Source organism: Cibotium barometz, chromosome 41, assembly GCF_041138505.1.
Source record: "Cibotium barometz isolate CiBa-2024 chromosome 41, ASM4113850v1, whole genome shotgun sequence".
NCBI lineage: Eukaryota > Viridiplantae > Streptophyta > Polypodiopsida > Cyatheales > Cibotiaceae > Cibotium > Cibotium barometz.
Genome location: NC_141086.1, coordinates 6,587,011 through 6,604,054, shown reverse-complemented (window position 1 = coordinate 6,604,054; position 17,044 = coordinate 6,587,011). Strand labels below are relative to the sequence as shown.

The window sequence follows — 17,044 nt, the reverse complement described above, 5'->3', positions numbered from 1 at the left end:
TTGATCTCTGGCTTATATGTCTAAAGGAGGTCTTATATGGAGTATATCTTGGTGGTATGTGTAGCATGCAAGAGGTTGATCGTCGTAACACACAACAAAGCCTTCTTTATACTTGTGAGTTTGTGAAATTCCACTTAGAGAGAAAGTAGAAGAGAGAGAGATAGCAGATAAGAGTTGACATAGTATTGGGCCCCAATTTACACAACAACCACCCCCCCCCCCCCCCGCGGGCGGGCCGAAAGAATGGGTACTATGCAATGATACCCACAAAGAACTGCTGCAAAAATTGAAACACTGTGTATGGACAGCAAGCATAAAAAGAGAAAAGAAGATCACTGTTGAATATCACCAGAAAAGGTTGTACATGACGTGGAACAGCACGAGGGAGGTCCCGTAGGTTCTGCCTCTCACTGCAGAAGCTGAAACAAGATCTAAGAATGAGGCTAAGCCTAGCCACCTTTATATAGGTGGGAGAGGTGCTGGTCGGCCCATAGAAAATCAGAGGACTAGCTGACAATGCATAAAAATGTTGAAATCATGCCTAAAAATAGGCAAAAAATATGTAGTGCCTAGATGCATATGCATGGCTTCATATGGAGCGAGATACAAGCATGAATGTGCATGGGAAAGTCCATTTGGGGAAGAAATAATTTCCAACACCTCCTCTTCAGTGCTAGATGGGTGGACCAACTCTGGTACACTGAAAAAATCCTCTAGAGAGTCTGAAGAAGGAACACCCTCCTCATAAAAGGCACAAAGCTTGCAAAGATATGGTACATTTGAATATTGAGGTGGTCTCCGGAAGAAGCCACTAGAAGATATCGAAGATAGAAACACCAGGATCAATCTGGAGAGAGAAGCCCTTAGGAGATGGAACCATAGATGGCTTAAAAATTTGGTACCTCCTCTGCATTTGCAACAAGTATTGGGACCGAAGTAGAATCCTCCTCTGAAGAAGGAGGAAATGAAACAACCACTGGAACAAAAGGATCATCAGTGATGGTTGAATTTGCCAAGGTCAAAGTAGGAATAGGCTCCAAGATAGTGGAAGATGCCTCCTGAATATGTGAGGATATCTCATCCATCTGCTCTGTAGAAGAACCACTATCCTCCTCTAAAAGAGAGGAGAGAAAATCTGCAATAATAGCATCAGCATGTAACAGCACAAGAGGATACTCATCCAAAGGGATGAGAGGGGAAGAGGAGAATCCCCGAGAGGGGAGAATGGTGATCTCGAGAAGCCATCACCTCCAAGAGCCCAAACCTCCTTTAGAAAGACTAGAAGAGAGGGTGTGTGGGAGGGAACCAGAAAGAGAAGAGAATAGAATGACTCTCCAGTGGTAAAGGCTATAAAGCAGCTTTGTAGGAAGAAAAACGCAGCACTTGAGGCGGTCCCGAGTGAAAACACAGCTCCACAGGAGAAAACGCAGGTTATTGATGAAAAACGCAGCAAGTGAACAGCTCCTATATGCTGTAAACAGTCAACAGCAGCATGGGAAAAAGAACGCAGGTCCCTGTAGATGTTTCCCGCTCTGATACAATGAAAGAATGGGTACTTTGCAATGATACCCACAAAGAACTTCTACAAAAACTTAAAACACTGTGTATGGACAGCAAGCATGAAAAGAGAAAAGAAGATCACTGCTGAATATCACCAGAAAAGGTTGTACATGACGTGGAGCAGCAGGAGGGAGGTCTCGTAGGTGCTGCCTATCGCTGCAGAAGCTGAAACAAGATCCAAGAATGAGGCTAAGCCTAGCCACCTTTATATAGGTAGGAGAGGACCTGGTCGCGGCGAGTAGAAAATCAGAGGATTGGCCGACAATGCATAAAAATGCTGAAATGATGCCTATAAATAGGCAAAAAGTATGTAGTGCCTAGATGCATATGCAGGGCTTCATATGGAACCAAATACAAGCATGAATGTGCATGGGAAAGTCCATATGAGGATGAAATAATTCCTTCCCCCCACAACCCAACACAACCCCCCCTCCCCCCCCTTCAGGCAGGAGTATTTGCTTATTCTTTGGAGAACTTACAATGAGTACGAATGATGATGGAGGATTGCCAGACGCAAGGATAATGTAGACCAAACGCAAGTTGATGCAGATGCTGTCCAAGCTCCATTGAATGGCTCTTCAATGACCACTATGCAACCCCAAAACTGAGGGATGCACATATGCTGGCTGAATGCTGAAGATGCCTTTCATGGAGATCCTAAGAATGCTAGAATCTGCTTGGGACTGATGCTGAATTTCACTGATGATGATATGATTTATTGGGGACTGAAGTGCTGCATTTATATGCTCCTAGGTTGCTGGTCGGCCAGCAGATGCTATCGGCCAGTAGCTTTAGCCTTTTGGACGAGCATAGTGTGCTCTAATACTGTCGGCTGGCCTTCTATGCTATCTAGAGCAATGAAGAGCCCTTGGACAGGCTCGTGAGGCCATGGGCTGGCCCATTGGCTTGCCCATGGGCAATGAGATGATTACTCATGCATACCTAATACTAAGGCTAACACTACATGCACTATCTAATAAATTCTCCAAGTGGATTAAGAGGACTGACACATGCAAACTCTCTATGGCTTTTGGAGACTGACCTACGTAGCTCATGCCTGACGTGTCCCAGATTGGGGCTCGCAATGGGGTGACTGCATACGACAAAATATTCCTCAAAAGGTAAATCCTATTGATGAATGATGCACTGATGTAGAGCCAGTGTGTCACATAGCGCGCCAGTGCAAGGTGCATGTGACATTTCTCCTGCTTAGCTTGGCGGCAGGTTCATCGCTTTTCCTAGTAGTTCGCTAGGAGCTGGGGATACTTGGGGAAGAACTCTTCGTCGAGCCATGCTGCTTCATGGGTACCTCGGTCTCGAACTTCGTGTAGAATTGTCTTTGTCTTCGACCGGATCCATACTTCCACCTTTGGAGGAGAATTTGTTCAGGCTCAATTACTTTGGCTTCGTCTACCACGTCCGGTTGTTACTCATCTGTAATATCTTGCAAAGATGGACAAATGTAGGGCTTCAATCAAGAAACATGGAAAACTAGCCCAACTATCGGGAAGCTTAAGCTTCATAGAGACATCATTTATCTTTTTAATGATAGGAAAGGGTCCGAAGCTGCGAAAGGATAATTTTGGACAATGTTTTCCCACTTGCTTCAGTCTTTGCTTCATAATCTGAAGATATGCTCAATCCCTTTCTTTAAAGTTGACATCTCGTCTTCATTTGTTGGCTTGCGTGGTGTATTCTTCCTATGCTTTGGCAAGGCGACCAAACACTGTCTCATATGGAGCTCGACCAATGCTAGATGAATGAGTGTCATTGAGGATGGCTTGTACCAAAGGAAGATAATGCTCCCACTTTGATTGCATGTCATGGCTGCGTCCCAATGAGTCTTCAATGGCGTCTGCATAAAAGAGCTCAACAGCCCCACGGAGAAGCTCAACTCCAATCTGGTGTTCAGCAACCAGATCAATGAACCAACCAACTTCCGGTACTGCGAGGCATCAACTGGCTCACTAGGATCTGTAACGGTTAACTTTGTGTTCGGGTCCATCGGCGAAGTAATAGGCTTGCAGTTCTCCATCCCAAAGGCCTCAAGCAACTCATGAACATACCGCTGCTGAGAGACGAAAAACCCCCTCTGGGTCTGCCAGATCTCCAATCCCAAGAAGAAGTGGAGTAAGCCTAAGTCGGTCATCTCAAACTCCTTGGACAAGGCAGCCTTCGTCGCTCCAATGTGCTCCACATGACCGCCGGTGAGAATGAGATCATCCACATAAAGGATGATAAGTGTGACCATGCCGCATTCCCGAAAGAGATACAGGTTCGGATCTGCAACCGATCTCTGAAATCCAGTCCGAATAAAGAAGGAATCAATCTTCTGATTCCAAGCCCCGGGAGCCTGCTTAAGACCATACAAGGCCTTACGTAACCTGTAAACCATCCCTTCCGATCCTGGAACAATAAAGCCTGGAGGCTGCTCAACGTACACCTCCTCCTGCAGGTCACCATTAAGGAACGCAGATTTTACATCCATCTGGTACACGGGCCACCTCTGAGAAGAAGCAAGGGCAAGAACGGTCCGAATCGTGGTCATCCGCGCTGTCGGTGCAAAGGTATCCTCGTAGTCGATGCCTGGCCGCTGAGCATAACCTTTAGCCACAAGCCTGGCTTTGTGTTTGTCCACCGACCCATCAGACGCGTACTTGGTCTTAAAGACCCATTTGACACCAATGACTGACCGCTTCGACGGCCTCGGTACCAACTCCCAAGTGTTGTTCTTCTCGATGGCATCAAGTTCCATCTGCATGGCTTTCCTCCAAGTATCATGTGAAAGGGCTTCCTTTACGGAAGTGGGCTCCTTATCCCGCATGATACGAGACATCAGAGCATAGTTCACCTGAAGAAGCTCCGCCGTGTTGCTTTTATCTCGGACTCCATGTGATCTTCGAGGGCCGTCCTCTGTGGTCCACTCGGAGGGTAGCTCCGTGACACCTGACTCCCGAAGGGTGTCTAACAACCACCTAGGTACTCGAACAAATCGTGGAGCCTCCTGTGATCGCGGGGGCTCAACTCCAGCTGCGGGCTCAACCTCCTGTGAGATGACTGAGGTGGATCAACTGGAGTAGTATATTGGGAATCATCATCAAACTCCTTTGGATCTCCAAGAAGTGGCGGCTCCTCGACAGTGGATGCTGGAACATGCTCGTCAAAGACCACATCCCGGCTGACAACAATCTCGTTTCTCTCTGGATCAAACAACCTGTATCTCTTGGAAAGAGAGTTATACCCCACAAATACCAGCTTGCGGGACTTGGAGTCAAGCTTCCCCCTCTGCTTCTTCGGAACATGTACATACGCGTCACTCCCAAAGACACGGAAGTGCGAGACATCGGGTTTCCTGCCAAAATATGCCTCAAATGGAGTCATATGGGGTACAGAAGTCGTCGGAGAGCGGTTAATGGTATGGACAGCCGTTGCCACAGCCTCACCCCAAAGTGGACGAGGAAGATCACGATGCTCCAGCATGGTCCTCGCCATCTCTACCACAGTCCTGTTCTTACGTTCAACAACTCCATTCTCCGAAGGCGATCCTGTATTGGCCAATTCCCTCTTGATGCCATGATCTGCACAAAACCGGAAAAATACAGTCGAGGAGAATTCACCTCCTTTGTCAGCCCTGAGAGTCTTGACCTGAAATCCAGACTCTTTCTCCACCATCACGTGCCAATCCTTGAACCGAGCAAAAGCCTGGTCCTTCTGGGAAAGAAAGTAGACCCAGGTGAATCTAGTACAATCATCAACAAGCAGCATGAAGTAGAGAGATCCTCCCAAGGATGGTATCTGCTGTGGTCCACACAAGTCAGTGTGAATCAACTCCAAAGGTTTCGAAGCCTGCCTGGAAGCCTGCTTCGGAAAGGATTCCCTGTGCTGCTTACCACGTATGCAAGAACTGCAGCGTCCTTGCCTATTACCAACATCTGGCAAGCCAACCACCATCTGGTCCCGGAAGGCGCGCCGCAAAGCATCCACATTTAAGTGGCCAAAACGAAAGTGCCACAAATCTCCGACCTGAGAGCCTGTCAATGAGGAGAGTGCAGAGAGCTTGTAGATGCCATTCTCCACACTGCCTTCCCAAACAACTTTGCCTATCTCACGGTCCCTTAGAGCAACTGAATGCTCCTCAAATTCCACCCGAAAGCCAGTCTTGCACACCTCATGCACTGACAGAAGATGAAAACCCAGAGCAGGGACATAAAGAACACGGGAAGCATGCTTGCCCCCCTAGCCGTCGGGAATAATCTCCATCCGGCCCTCACTATGTATCAGAATAGTGGAGTTATCGCCAATAAAGATACGACCAGACTGCCGTTTCAGATCCAGAAAGAAGTCACGGGATGGAGTCATGTGCCTGGAAGCACCACTGTCGAGAATCCATTCCCGGGTATCCTTCGCGGTGAAGCCAACTGCCTCCTCGCTCGAAGATGATGAATCATCGGAGTCCACCATCTCTAAGTGCACAAATGCCGGAGTCTTCGCAGCTGAGGCTGAGGAATAAGCACTCTTCCCTGTCCGCTTAGGGCACTTCCTCCAGTAGTGGCCTTTCTCGCCACAATCATTACACGATCTTTCGGCCTTCAGCTTCTCTCGTTCTGGATCAAGCTTCTTCTCAGAAGACTTCTCTGGTGAAGCCTTCCCTTTGCCCTTGTTGGTATTATGGCCTTTCGACCGTTGGCCAGTTAAGGCCTCTGAACCTCCGCCGTGAGGAGGGTTCATAAAACGTTCCTCCTGGTCCAAGACCATTGGCACAAGCTCCTCCCAAGTAATGGTGCTGAGCCTGCCACTCGTGATCAACGAGGAATAGAAAGCAGAATACTGACCAGGCAAGTGGGAAAGTAACGTGATGGCCATATCTTCGGATGATATCTCTTTCCCAGCTTGAAGGACTTCCTGCTGAAGGGCCTGCAGCTTGTTAATGTGTTCCCGCATCGTCGAAGACTTTGCAGGATTCATAACCCGCATCTGCACTTCCAAGGATATCCGCTTCATGGGTGACACCCTGAAGCCAAGTGCTCCCATATGCCTCTCGCCAGCGTCATGTGCTTCACATGGTTGATCACCTGTGGTGTGCAATTGAGGAATATAAACGATCAGACCCTGGCGGTGACACGGTCCCACATGTGTGCCTGTGCCTCTCGGTCCTTCCTCGTCGATAATAACTCCCCTTCCTCAGCTTCCGGCCGTGGCACCCCTATGATAATAAAATCAGCAAGGTCATATGACTCCAGAACTGACTCCATCATGACCTTCCAGATGCCATAATTGGACCCGTCCAATTGACGATCCACTGGGAACGTGGGGAGAGTCGGAATCTTCACGTGCTTCTCAGCCATCTCTAGTAAATCTGCCATCGCGGAGAGTAACCTGAAAGGGTGGGTGGGTGGGGAAAAAAAATCTGAAAATCTGCAAGTGGCTGTCCAGCACCTTTGCCCGCCTTCCTCTTGCACCTCCTCTTCCCGTTCAGCCCGAAACAGTCCACCAATCAGCAACCTGTTGCTCCCCCTCTTGCTCAGAAGAAACGCCCAAGATCTGCTAGAGCCTAGGGCTCCGATACCATGTCAGAATATGCAGCGGAAATGATAACCAAACTTGGGTAGACAAGAGCAAGTAGACTGCAGAAAATAATCAGCACAAGAAACACAGAGAGATAGGTGTGTAAACTCTTCTCTATACACAAGATCCCGAAAAACTGAATGAGAAAGTGGTGGGGGCTGAGGGGCAATATATACAACTCCATGAGGGCAGTTGGCCAGCTACAGATAGTGCCCACGACTGAGAAAAAACCCCACGACTGATAAAACAGCAGTAGGCCAGCAACCTGATGCCCACGACTGGTGCAAGAGCAGTCGGCCAGCAGCCCAGATGCCCACGACTGGTGCAAGAGCAGTCGGCCAGCAGCCCAGATGCCCACGCCTGAAGAAAGTCCAGTCGGCCAGCATTGGGGTGCTCCTGGCAGCCCTCCTACCACTAGGAAAAAATGAGAAAAATAGGGAAAAAATACGGGGAGTGTGGAAAAATGATATACGGGCGGGCACACCCACAACAGAGGCCCTGGTGTATACAAATAGACAGGAGATGACTTCTAACAGAAGTAACCCTGCTTGTTTCGTATGAGGTACCTTCACTTTCCGACATATTTGGCATGCTTGGACATATTGATAGACATCTCATCTCATCCTTGGCCAATAGAATGATCGCTCAAGTTTCTCAAGCGTACGGTTGATACCACGATGCTCTCCAACGAGAGAATCATGGAGAAGTGTCCGTCACTTTTCCCTGAGAATGCACAGCCGGTTGTTGTAAAATAACCACCCATCATGAATGGTATAGGACCGGGTTTTGATTGTAGGGCCAATCTGAATTGAGTCTCGAATTCCAACGAATCGTCGTATTATGCCTTCATATTGTCAAGATCTTTTCCATGTATTTCAAGCACAGTGGACTCCTACACATTTTGAATTGTGCCTTTTCGACTGTGCCTTTTCGACTGAGAGCATTGGCAACGGGGTTATTTGTGCCAGGGATGTATTCAATCATACCTCCAAACTGTTGCAAGATCTGACTCCATTTGGCTTGTCTGTCACTCTGTTGGGCACTAGGCATGGTCTGTAACCATTTCAGTGCCTGGTGATTTGTCTTAACGGTAAAGTCTCTCCCGTAAAGGAAGTGTTTCCAATGTTTAAGTGTTGTCATCACCCCCAATAACTCCTTGTCATACACAGAATAATTCTTTTCTGCATCATTTAATTTCCAGCTATAATAAGCCATTGGGTACTCTTTCGGCTAGAGGACAGCTCCTATGGCTAGATTGTTGGCATCGATGATTACCTCGAAAAGATTATCCCATGAAGCCAATTTGAGAATCAAAGACTCAGAGGCCACTTTTTTCGTTGCATGAAATGTCTCGACTGCTTTGCCCATGACAGACACCTTTTGACGACGCGTCTTTACGCCCTTGAACACATTGGTGAGAGGTGTTGCAAGGTCGGAAAATTTGTCCATATGGGTATTGTATGCTTGACAGAGACCTACACTCAACTTGTCATTCTGATCCAATGGCACAGAGATAGGCTTACAGCCTATCATACCATACTTGGACAACATGTCCAAGCCATACTATCTCTGCAGTAATCCAATATCACCTCAATGCCCAAGAAATATCTGAGCTCCCCCAGATCCTTCATCTCAGCGGATCTCTTGCGCATTCTTGGGAACATCCCATTTGAGAATTGCCCATATCTTTTTAAAACTGATAACATATCCCAGATAATGGATTTCTTCTACTCCAAATTCTCTCTTCTTTGCATTGATGTAGAGTGCATTGGCTCGCAAAAGTTGCAAAACCTTTTCAACATCCTGCACATGCTGCTTTGCAGTTGCAGAAAAAATGAGTATATCATCTAAAAAGATGAACACACACTTTCCTATGAGCTCCACAAATACTCAAGACATCATCTTGTTAAACGTCGCAGCTGCATTGGTGAAACCGAATGGCATCACCACAAACTCGTAATGGCCATGTTCAGTCCTGAAGGCTGTTCTTGGAATGTCAGCTGTAAAGATATGAACTTGATGATAGCCACTTTGAGATCTATCTTTGAAAAGAACTTTGCACCATTGAGTCGCTCAAGGATATACTTAATCCTGGGCATTGGGAGAACCTATTCTTCACTGTGATCTTTGTTAAGAGCCATGTAGTCCACGCATAATCGTGCGGACTTGTCTTTCTTTTGCATGAACAAGATAGGTGCAGCAAAGGGCGAGGATGACGGTCAGATAAATCCAGTGCACAGTAGCTGGGAAAGCTGGTGCTCCAGTTCGCTCTCCAGTGCCTTAGAAAGGCGATAGGGGAACTTATTGGGTGGTTCTGTCCCAGGGACCAACTCAATGCGATGATTCTCAGAACGACTGGGTGGGAGCTGTGGTGGAAGATCATCCTTGAGAATAATGTCTTGAAACTGTGGTAGGAGACCATCCAACTTTAGCGTTAATGGGTTGCCGATTGAACAACAAATTGCTGGCTACGAACATAAATCAATGCACACTCGGTCCTTTTCTGATAGCTCGTTGGGCATGGATGTGTGAGATTAGGGGAGTACCTGGAATGCTCCTATCCCCGCAAATTAGGACAAGCTCAGGAACACCATCGACAATCATGGAACTGTCCTGCCTCCAATCAGGGTGCACTCTCCCTAAACCATTGAATGCCTTGAATCATATCACACCCCAAAAGAGGTGAGACAATGAAGTTTTGCTGAAATGTGGTCCTTTGAACCATGAATGAGAATCGGTGAGCCTTATGAGAGATGTGTGCGAAGATCGGGTGTGAACCCGTCTATGTCGAGATGATGGGGTACAAGAGTACAACTCATCTTTTTAGCCAACTGAGGAGAAATGGCATCCTCAGTGTTGCCCATATCAAAGAGAGCAATGAACTGTTGTCCCTTTACTGTGCCATAAGCATGAATAAAGGCTTTCTTTTTCTCCTCAACCTCGCCCTCTTGCTTATCGTCAAATACCACTGTGGGTACGGCGTTTAAGGCGGGCAAGAGTTGGATTGCATTGGTGGCCGATGCGGGAGGTGTAGCTGTAGCTGTTGCAATGGCTACTGCGGAGGCAGAGGCTTTGGCGGCTTGCGTAGCTTGCCACTTGGTAGAGTCTTTCTTACCATGCCCCATGGTGTGGCAGAAGAAACATCTGTTCTCCCCCTTATACCGCGTTTGCTCATGTGGTTGGAGATATCCACCAGTGATGCCCTCCTTGGCCTTTTCCTTAGGTGTTTTCTTAGGCGCGAAGGTTTTATCCTTCTTGCCCCTTGATGTGCTATTTATTATCTTTGCTATTTTGAGCCCCCTTCCCCCCCCCCCCCCCCCCCCCCCCCCCCCCCCCCCCGCCCCCGTTCAGCATCATTTCTTGATTGTTGTGGATGATTGTTGTTGGGGTTTGGTGCTAATCTGGTGTACCTCCGTTCAACATCATTTCTTGATTCTCTGAGCAAGAGTGAGAGCCTTGTCATAAGACTGTGGCTCAAACTACGTACAATAAACCTAATGTTAGTATCCAGACCTCTAATGAATTGTTTCAATTTATCCTCCTTGGATATACCTAATTGTTGTGTTGACGTGATTACTTTATTAGAGTAAGTTAGCACTGGTGACCCATTTTGGGAGAGTTTGTAAAATTCATCCTCAAGGTTGGTCATGTACTGTGGAGGGAGAAACCTTTTCTTTAGGTTGGACACAAAGGTGTCCCATACATACTGTGGAGCCCTTGTGAACGGGTCTACATGTAGACTCGACCAATGTTGCCACCAAGTGACCACTTCGCCTAAAAGTTGAGGTGCCGCCAGGTGGACTCGATCTTGTGGATCTGAAAGCTTAGCCAAAGTAAAATATGCGACAAATTGATGAATGAATTGTAATTCTGTAGCATGATCACACTTACCATCATACTTATTGAATTTTGGTTGAGCTCGTATGACGGTGGTAGTTGGGGTGGTGGAGGAACTTGCTCCTTGGCTTGATAGTGTAGGGAGAAGAGACAAAACATACGCCTGCATAGCGGCTATCAACTACTGATTTTGGAGTTGCATAGCCTCACGATTAAGCCTCTCTTGGGTAGCTTGGTCTACCCGCGTTCGGTCTTCTTCATCCCTGCGTGTAGTGTCCTCGACCCTTCGTTCATCCTCACAGCGAGCTTCTTTGGCTAGCCGTTCTTTGTGCCGTGCTGCTCCATGAGAAGGAATAATTTTTCCAATTCTGAGAGCTCTTTGGGCTTTTCTGCTTCTTCTTTTCAGCTGCTGCTTTGGCTTTTTCAGCCTCTTCTTTAGGCTTTTTTTCTTGTGCCGCTTCTTATTCTTTAGCTTCAATTTGCTGCCTTAGCAACCTATTTTTCTCCAAGAGCAATCTGACGAAATCTTCATTGCTTGGCGGAAGCGTTTCTGTAGGAGTTGTCTTTTCCCTGTAGAACTCTTCTTCAATATCCTCCTTGTAACTTGATGACGATGTCATGTAGACCAAATGCAGGCTGATCCAGATGCTGGCCAAGCTTCGTTGAATGGCTCTTCAATGACCACTATGCAACCCCAAAACTAAGGATGCACATATGCTGGCTGAATGCTGAAGATGCCCTTCGTAGAGATCCTGGGAATGCTGGAATCTGCTTGGGACTGATGCTGAATTTCATGATATGATTTAGTGGGGACTGAAGCGCTGGATTTATATGCTCCTAGGCTGCTGGTCAGCCAGGAGCTTTTGGACAAAATTAGCATTAAATGCTAATTAAAATGTTTGAGCATGAGATAAAATGCTATTTTTTATGCTGCACGATTGCATTACTGCAACCTGACTGCATGTTGAGCACTGCCTTGCTTGCCAACCATTGTTTGTGAGCAATGGTGTTGGCCGACTGATGCTCATGGGCCTTCAATGCTAGCTGACTGGAGCATAGTGCCTCCTAATGCTGTCGGCTGGCCTGGTATGATGAAACTATTACAATTCACTAGTTCTGAGTGGTGCTAGGGAGAATCGATAGGCACATTGTTTCGGTTACCCAGTGGATTTGCACGTGTTTGCATATTATTTATTCTAGAGATCCGTACTCAGAACATGTAGCACTGATGTTGATATCAAATTTCTTGGGTTGATTTATCCTTTCGAGGCTACATTGTTTGTGTGTAAAATGTGTTGGCCCTTGGGGAATCGCATGCTACTTTATTATACCTTGACGGAACATTCGAGAGTTCGTAAATTGGTGTGTGATGGATTTGTAGAAAATATATGGGCCATATCTTGGTGGTATGGGATGCCAGGATCTATTACATGTCCGGTTTTACTGGCACTTGATGAGGCAGATGTTTTAGCGCCTAATGTGTTTGAGGGGAACTTGACAGTATTGACTTGAGCTCGTGCTCATGATGATTGTCATCGGCCTGTCGGGCCAGCAGAGCAGACATCAGAGAGGAAATACCATATTTTGGTGGAACTATATACATTCAACACAAGGATTTTGGTGGAATGTTGTGGCAACAACTAGGTTATGTTTAATATGGGTTTTGGTAGCCTTGGTTTTCCTAAGACTTTCAAACTTGACGGTATGACTCTAGGAGCAGTCAGCCCAGGGAAAGGGTTGACGACTTGTTGTAAAGTCGTTGCATGAATGTGGAGTGACATATATTGGCTCACACTAGAGGTTTTTATTAGTGGTGTTCTGGTTTGAACACAGGCCCGATATGTTTTATTAGCGGTGTCCTGTTTTGAACATGATCCTGATGTGTGCATTTCTCTGATATTACTCGTTATGATTCTCGGATAGGGAGGTATTTATAGATCATTCCCAGTCTGATGGGCAAATAGAGTGGGTGCAACAAGTTTTGGAGGATACGCTTCGTGCATGTCTCGAGCCTACCATATACTTGGAACATCCCAATGGTCGAGTTTGCCTACATGAGTAGTAAGTATTCAATGACCGGTTACAGTTTGTTTATGTTATGTACGAATGATAGATCCCTGGTAACGACCGGACTTCATTATATTCAGTTTTATGCCGTTAGGAGATTTCCTGATGGATATGCAGGAGATATTGATCACTGCAGGATTCTATCAGTAGTGCTCAGGATCGGGCACAATTTTACTTTAATAGGAAGCGTTCACCGAGGAAGTTTTCCAAGGGAATGCTTGTGTATTTGAGAGTACAAAAAAGTATTAAGGCATTGCGGGCAAGGATGGATCTCCTAGGTACGAAGAATTATCCGATCCTCGGTATGGATAGGTGATGTGAGCTACGACAATTCTTTCCGTGATTTCAGGTTATCTGACTCCGTGTGAGTTGGAGATTGAGAGGAGTTGTGGACTTCTCATGACCTTGATTTCGGTTTGATTTAGTCTTTTGTTCCATAAGAGATAGTGAGAGTCCTGTAGGAACGGTGGCTTGTGATTAAGCTAGTTCTTACATAGGTAACCATGTGGAAACATTAGACATATGTGAACTTGGTATTGGAGTCAGTTGTCTGATGTGGCTGGACTTTCCCAGATTCATTTCTGAGATAGTGAGAGTCCTGTAGGAACGGTGGCTTGTGATTAAGCTAGTTCTTACATAGGTAACCATGTGGAAACATTAGACATATGTGAACTTGATATTGGAGTCAGTTGTCTGATGTGGCTTGTGATTAAGCTAGTTCTTACATAGGTAACCATGTGGAAACATTAGACATATGTGAACTTGATATTGGAGTCAGTTGTCTGATGTGGCTGGACTTTCCCAGATTCATTTCTGAGAGTGGAAATGTCTCAAGTGGGGAAGTATGTTATGTACTTGGGACTTTTACCACATGGTTAGTGGGGCTTAATTTGGGGTTAGGGGACCCTAAGGATTAGTGCAGCAGGCTGTGATTACTTGGGTGAAGGTTTATAAGTGTTATCCCATAACTTATAGCTATTTATGAATCAGCGGCCATTTATAGGTTGACTGAGGCTATTGAAGTGGGGTGAGCCTATTGTGTGGACGACCATATTGTTTTGTGTCCTACCGGTGTAGTCGGATGGCGGGTGGCCTGTGCCTAGGCTTGGGACATGATCCACAGAAGCCTTAGCCCAAGGGCATGGGGTGGTTATGGATTTTTCCCTGCCCCCTTCCTAGCTTGGATCTCTAGTTTAGTTTGGCATTACAGGCCCTGAGCATAGCTATTTCCGCTCCTCCCCCTCCCCTGATGTAGCCTCCCTCCGAGAGCGGCCACCCATGGAGGGAGCTGCTTCCTTCTTTTATCTCATGTATCATTACCTTATGTGAGGGCTGTAGTCTGAATTTGAGCAGATACCTTTCTTCTACGAATAGTTTTTCTTTTGAAAAGAGGGGGGGGGTGGGGGGGGTTCCCTCCTCCCCCCTTAGAAAAAAAGTATAGAAGGATAGCCTTTATACCCATGAAGCAAGCTTCACCTATGCTGATTGGGAAGCCTCAAAGACTTGTATCATCTTTTTGTATTGCTGTATTGGGGAGGGGAACAAAATCCCCCCCCCCCCCCCCCCCCCCCCCTCAGAAAGAAACGATAGAAAGATTTGCCTTTATACCCATGAAGCAAGCTTCATCTACACTGACTTGGAAGTCTCAAAGACTTGTATCATCTTTTTTTTTATTACTGTAACTTACATCGTTTGAGCTTGCTGGACTAGTTAGATCAATACTTGTACTTTTGCACTGCCAAAGCATTGCTACGTGCCTTCCTGATTTGGATTTTCTATTTCCTTCAGGGATATCATGCTTTGCAGTCATATCGTGTGGCACATGTTCTGTGGAATCGTGGGCAGGTGGTTCTAGCATTGGCTTTACAGAGTCGCATCAGTGAGGTATAGTTGGTCACAATTATCATATTGAGGCGGAGTGATTTGTATTTATGTTAAAAAATGCTAAGGATATGGGAGTGCTTGTGGTTGTTAGTCCCAAAGTGGACATTACAAAAAATATTTAGCTAAGTGGGATATGTTTTGTTGAATTGGTTGGCACAGGTATTTGCTGTGGACATCCATCCGGGTAGGCAAGATCCTTAATCCTTTTTTTGTGAGGTTGTTAGATGTGAGAACTGTGTTATGTTTGGAATTTGGACCTTTGTAGATTGTGCATGTGATCATCAGAGGCTAGACCTTACAACAATTCTCGTGGGCATTTGATGCATCAGGGAAGAAACCTTATGGAGTTTATTTTGGGATGGTAGCATTTTTTGATATGTTGTTTGTGTAGTTAATTGGCACCCTACCATGATTTGGCAATTACAGCTGCTCGAATTGGAAAAGCGATTCTTCTCGATCATGGCACAGGAGTTGTCATTGGAGAAACTGCAGTGGTTGGGGATCGAGTGTCCATGCTACAGGTAAAATTTTGGAGCAATAGGACTATGGTCTTTCTCTTATGGTAGAACACAGTCAAGTGTCCCCATTGGCTTTGAGTTAACCTGTCCTGCGGATCAATTCAAAGCTTCCTAACACTTGGTGTGGGTGTAATGTGCTACTTGTCCAGGGTGTGACCCTTGGAGGGACTGGAAAAGTAGCCGGTGACCGACACCCAAAAATTGGGGAAGGAGTGCTAATTGGGGCTGGTGCCACTATCCTTGGAAACATAAATGTAGGCCGTGGTGCGATGGTTGCTGCAGGGTCTCTGGTTTTAAAAGATGTTCCTCCTCATAGGTGAATAATCTTGTTCAAAGTGCAAGGTGGAAAAGATGAAGGGTGTAGGTGTAGTGCACATATTTTTAAAGTCGCTGGTGCCATGTGCCCTCCATTCTGTATGTGCAATTTGTCAAAACTCTTTGGATTTGTGCAGTATGGTTGCAGGTACACCGGCTAGAGTTGTTGGTGTCTTGGAAGAATCCACTCCCTCGCTTACCATGAAGCATGGTAAAGTTTCTATGCTCAAGTGCTTGACTGCTGTTGTTCCACTGTTTTAGTTCTCACTACTGTTGTTTTTCTGAATGAGTTGTCCCAAATGCTACTATTGTTCCTTTGTTCCATTTGTAGTCTTATAACACCACTGTTTTCGAAATGAGTGTATTGTGCTTCACTTGCACTTGGTTTTCTTGTAACTCTAAACAGATGTCACAAAGGACCTTTGGGAGTCATTGGGAAACGACTCTGTATGTGGAGGCACCGGTATTTGATCACACTAGATCCTACTGAGATTGGAGTGGGGCTGGTGCTGTTCCCACTCTTTTGGGAGAGTCTAATTCTTTCATTACAAGTTGGCTTCTGTACTGCTACAAGCCCTTGTTTCTTCATGGTGTTCCCATAAATCACTTCTGCATGTATAATTCATCAATATTGTATTGGCTCTTTTCTAAATCTTTGTCAGGAAACATTAGTTGTTATAAGCATTTTGTATCAAGTGGCATGAACAGGCCCTTACCACATGCCCATACTAGATCATCATAACATGGGGTTGGTTTTGTAAACCTTTGTCAGGAAAAGATTGTTCCAAATAACACTTTGCATGAAGTGGCAAGAACATGCCCATACAAACATGCCCCTACCACATGACCATACTAAATTAATATTGTAATCACAATTTTCACTCCACATCAGAACTTAAAGAGAATACAGCCTTGCATTCCCATATGTCTACCAAGAGAACATAGCTTTTTTTTTCTTTGTGGATCTGGCACAATACAATGATTGAATATGATTGTAGCTCATGGATTAGGGAGTTGGTAATGCAATTCCCACCGCTCATTTTGAGTGTCCAGAAAAAGTCAATTTCCATCACTCATTGTAAGGGCCTGAAAGCTCAAAATTTGCAACTTTTTGAGGCTTATGCTATGAATGCTTCGTCAGGTTTCCAAGGACAGGTCAATGCTTCTTGGATTTCAAAGAATGTGTCAATGCTTAATGGATAAATCTAAGTGGATCTGTCTGTGCTTTTCCTTGGAAGGTCAAGTTCGTTATTTCCTCAGATTTTCGATCGAATCTCTCAGTGCTCCTAGTGAACCTG

The 17,044-nt window shown here is 45.9% G+C and overlaps 1 protein-coding gene across 1 annotated transcript in view; it reads left to right on the top strand.

The window, feature by feature from the left end:
- Positions 1-16,536, top strand: part of LOC147614639 (putative serine acetyltransferase 2) — a 28,081-nt gene extending 11,545 nt beyond the window's left edge. Inside the window, exons 5-10 of the mRNA XM_086779908.1 lie at positions 14,818-14,913; positions 15,073-15,097; positions 15,340-15,434; positions 15,581-15,747; positions 15,884-15,957; positions 16,153-16,536. Coding sequence (XP_086636034.1) covers positions 14,818-14,913; positions 15,073-15,097; positions 15,340-15,434; positions 15,581-15,747; positions 15,884-15,957; positions 16,153-16,217 — 522 coding nt within the window. The 3' untranslated portion in view covers positions 16,218-16,536. The remainder of the gene's footprint in view (positions 1-14,817; positions 14,914-15,072; positions 15,098-15,339; positions 15,435-15,580; positions 15,748-15,883; positions 15,958-16,152) is intronic.
- Positions 16,537-17,044: the final 508 nt, after the last annotated feature.